This window comes from Procambarus clarkii, chromosome 45, assembly GCF_040958095.1.
Source record: "Procambarus clarkii isolate CNS0578487 chromosome 45, FALCON_Pclarkii_2.0, whole genome shotgun sequence".
Classification (NCBI taxonomy): domain Eukaryota; kingdom Metazoa; phylum Arthropoda; class Malacostraca; order Decapoda; family Cambaridae; genus Procambarus; species Procambarus clarkii.
The window spans coordinates 12,835,923-12,840,155 of record NC_091194.1 but is presented as its reverse complement, the minus strand read 5'-3'; the positions used below and the strand labels follow the sequence as shown (position 1 = coordinate 12,840,155).

Genomic DNA, 4,233 nt, shown 5'->3' with positions numbered 1-4,233 from the left:
GACTGACCTATGACATTCACACACACCCTACGTGTCGTCTTGAAAAGTTGGGAGACTTTCCAAGCGTCTGACCTCCTACTTGGGACAGACAGACAGACATCCTATTTTATACCTATCAAATAATTTTGTTATAGAACCATGATAAAAGAATTTTGTTATAGAAACATGATCAAATAATTCTGTTATAGGACCATAAACACAATAATGTTCTAAAACTTTATTTTCTTACATTTTCATCATTTTAATTGCTTTTCTAAACCATTTTCCTACAGTTGCAGATGTTCTGACAGTGAGATCACTGTAAACGCTCACCTCGTGTCTGACAGATCATCCACAGTGGGTTATTGCACGAGCTCCTCAACATTGGTCAACACAATTTGCCAATTTTCTTCACACACAGACACTCACACTCACACACACACACACACACACACACACACACACACTCACACACACTCACACACACACACACACACACACACACACACACACACACACACACACACTCACACACACACACACACACACACACACACACACACACACACACACACACTCACACACACACACACACACACACACACACACACACGAACCTGCACTTGTAAGTGACCTAAAAAAAGTCCCCCAACAATGCTTTACATGTCCATTCATCCGAACCACCGTCCCCCACCCACCCCAGCAGAGGTGACGCTGGTGACGTGACGTGACATGACATGACATGACGTGACTTGACGTGACGGTGGTGACTAAGGCAACAACAATACATCGCATTTTTGACGTTAAAATCCCCACCGGACAAACAATGATGTACTATAAATCACAGCCGCTCACAAACACCGCGTTTTCTATACACGAGTCGTAGGTTAGATTGGGTTAGGTTCGAGGCAATTTTAGCACATCGTTTTTATGACGTTGGTGATAACGGGAGAGGACCGGCTGGCAAGCGAGGCTGATGTTGTGGTAAGATGACACCAAAGAGTACCATGCAAGCGTCTTGGTATCGAGAAGTGGATGAGCAAAGAAAATGGGAAGAGGCGTGGAGGATTGTAGCGCAAAAATTAAGCAAAATGGCGGTAAAAGGGTAAAGAGAATTTAATATATATTTATATACATGTGTGTGTGTGTGTGTGTGTGTGTGTGTGTGTGTGTGTGTGTGTGTGTGTGTGTGTGTGTGTGTGTGTGTGTGCCCACAAACACACATGCACCCACATATCATTCCAACCCATCGTTGCTCATCCCACCCATTCCCCCAACATATCCCCGGTGCCCAAAAGGTTCCACACTCCCCAACCCACACCGCTCTATATGAGGCTGAAACTTACCTTCTTCCCCTCCCACACCTCAATACCCTCCCGTTTCTCTGTTCCATATTCCCCATTCCACGGTGATAAGCATCCTACCCACAGGCAACGACAGGCGTTTAATGGAGATAAATATTGGGGGAGGGAGGGGGGACCTTTGACAAGCTGCCGGCTTCCTGCTCCCGTCAAGGCCAGCAGATAGGGTGGCCCCTAAGGTAAATTCAGGTAAATATTCTAGCTAGGGTCGCGAGGCATGAAGCCCTTATCCAGTTAGGGCTCTCAGGCCGTATTTTTGTTATCTTACAACATACCCTCCAATCATGCCCAACCGCTTGAATTGGTTAGTCGACCGGCGGCCTCGCTTCTTGTGCGGGTCGCTGTTCGATCCCCGACGTTTGCAGTTGCACAGGCAGCATATCCTTCCTTCCGTCATATCCCTGCTCCTTATCCTCACATCCCTTCCAGGTGCTATATAGCCAAACTGACTTAGTGCTTTCTGCTAATCTTATCCTATAAGATTAGCAGATCCTATCCTATCTTATAATCTGCTAAACCTTATCTTCGTGAGTTCATTCCCATCACGGCTTTGATTATAGAAATAGTAAATATACTTTATACAGATGAAGAGTCACATTAACGTGGCTGAAGTATGTTGACCAAACCCCACACTAGAATATGAAGAGACGACGTCGTTACGGTCCGTCCTGGACCGTTATCAAGTCGATTGTGACGACCGAAACGTCGTCGTTTCGGTCGTCACAATCGACTTGATAACGGTCCAGGACGGACCGTAACGACGTCATCTCTTCATATTCTAGTGTGGGGTTTGGCCAACAGTAAATATACTTTATTCTGACTGGCGATGATTCTGTGCATATTTTCTTGCTTTCTCCTAATGAACAAAAGTTGTTTTGGCTTTGGCTGATTGCTGGATACCATTCCCGCTCTGCTCTGTGATTGGTTCAGTGGATGCACGTATCTCTCTTCTAACTGGTAGACTCGGTATTAGCTTTACAAGCTGATTGGTGGAAGTATTCCTGTGCTACCCTGTAATAGGGGGAACGACCCCTTCCCCAGCTGGCAAAAGGTCTTCAAGTAATCTACGATCCAGGTGGTCAACGTTGCAACTCTAATTATATACTCATTTGTCAAGATTAGCCCGAGGGGCATATAAGGCTTGCCACTCTGGTCTTATGCTATACCACGTTAAATTATATATTGAATAAGCCACGGAATGTCATGCTATACAACGCCACTTGCTATTGAACTGTCAGCTCCAGTAACGAGTTCCAATGAATTCCTCCTTTGTGTTACTGAACTCCTCAATTGTGTTATTGAAATCGTCCCTTGTGTTATCGAACTCCTCCATTGTGTTATCGAACTCCTCCATTGTGTTATCGAACTCCTCCATTGTGTTACCGAACTCCTCCATTATGTTATCGAACTCCTCCATTGTGTTATCGAACTCCTTTCTTGTGTTATCGAACTCCTCCATTGGGTTATCGAACTCCTCCATTGTGTTATCGAACTCCTCCATTGTGCTATCGAACTCCTCCATTGTGTTATCGAACTCCTCCATTGTGTTACCGAACTCCTCCATTATGTTATCGAACTCCTCCATTGTGTTATCGAACTCCTTTCTTGTGTTATCGAACTCCTCCATTGGGTTATCGAACTCCTCCATTGTGTTATCGAACTCCTCCATTGTGCTATCGAACTCCTCCATTGTGTTATCGAACTCCTCCATTGTGCTATCGAACTCCTCCATTGTGTTATCGAACTCCTCCATTGTGTTACCGAACTCCTTTCTTGTGTTATCGAACTCCTCCATTGCGTTATCGAACTCCTCTATTGTGTTATTGTACTCTTCCATTGTGTTATCAAACTCCTCCATTGCGTTATCGAACTCCTCTATTGTGTTATCATACTCTTCCATTGTGTTATCAAACTCCTCTATTGTGTTATCGAACTCCTCCATTGTGTTATCGAACTCCTCCATTGTGTTATCGAACTCCTCCATTGTGTTATCAAACTCCTCCATTGTGTTATCAAACTCCTCCATTGTGTTATCAAACTCCTCCATTGTGTTATCAAACTCCTCCATTGTGTTATCGAACTCCTCCATTGTGTTATCGAACTCCTCCATTGTGTTATCGAACTCCTCCATTGTGTTATCGAACTCCTCCATTGTGTTATCGAACTCCTCCATTGTGTTATCGAACTCCTCCATTGTGTTATCGAACTCCTCCATTGTGTTATCGAACTCCTCCATTGTGTTATCGAACTCCTCCATTGTGTTATCGAACTCCTCCATTGTGTTATCGAACTCCACCATTGTGTTATAGAACTCCTCCATTGTGTTATTGAACTCCTTCATTGTGTTATCGAACTCCTCCATTGTGTTATTGAACTCCTTCATTGTGTTATAGAACTCCTCCATTGTATTATCGAACTCCTCCATTGTGTTATCGAACTCCTCCATTGTGTTATCGAACTCCACCATTGTGTTATAGAACTCCTCCATTGTGTTATTGAACGCCTCCATTGTGTTATCGAACTCCTCCATTGTGTTCTATAAATGTGCACAAAAATATGCTCCTAAAACATAATTATTATCCTATTCCAGAAAATATAAATATATCTTTACATAAGAGGTAAACTCCCATTCATAAGAACTTCTCCCCCAAAGTAGCCGTTCATGTTAAACTTATAAGGTAAATTCATACTTATAAGATAAACTTACAAAGGGTAAACTATTAAATAACGTGTGTGGTACACACACAATGAGGTACATTAATGAGTCAACTATTGTTCTTGACAGTAACTACTATTAATAGGGTCAACTATTACCTAGTGTAGAAGACTTTTCACTTAAGTGTAATCAGCTGCCACTCAAATGTATCAACACGAGATGCGAGTAATCTACACA

General features: G+C 43.1%; 1 protein-coding gene across 1 annotated transcript; it reads right to left on the bottom strand.

Moving 5' to 3' along the window:
• Positions 1-2,574: 2,574 nt before the first annotated feature.
• Positions 2,575-3,870, bottom strand: LOC138350425 (putative leucine-rich repeat-containing protein DDB_G0290503). Its single transcript, XM_069301061.1, has one exon. It carries the CDS (start codon positions 3,868-3,870, stop codon positions 2,575-2,577), a length of 1,296 nt encoding a protein of 431 aa, XP_069157162.1.
• Positions 3,871-4,233: the final 363 nt, after the last annotated feature.

What these genes read in the sequence shown, in the direction of transcription:
- LOC138350425 (XM_069301061.1), bottom strand. Translation starts at nt 3,870, where the DNA reads ATGGAGGAGTTCGATAACACAATGGAGGCGTTCAATAACACAATGGAG.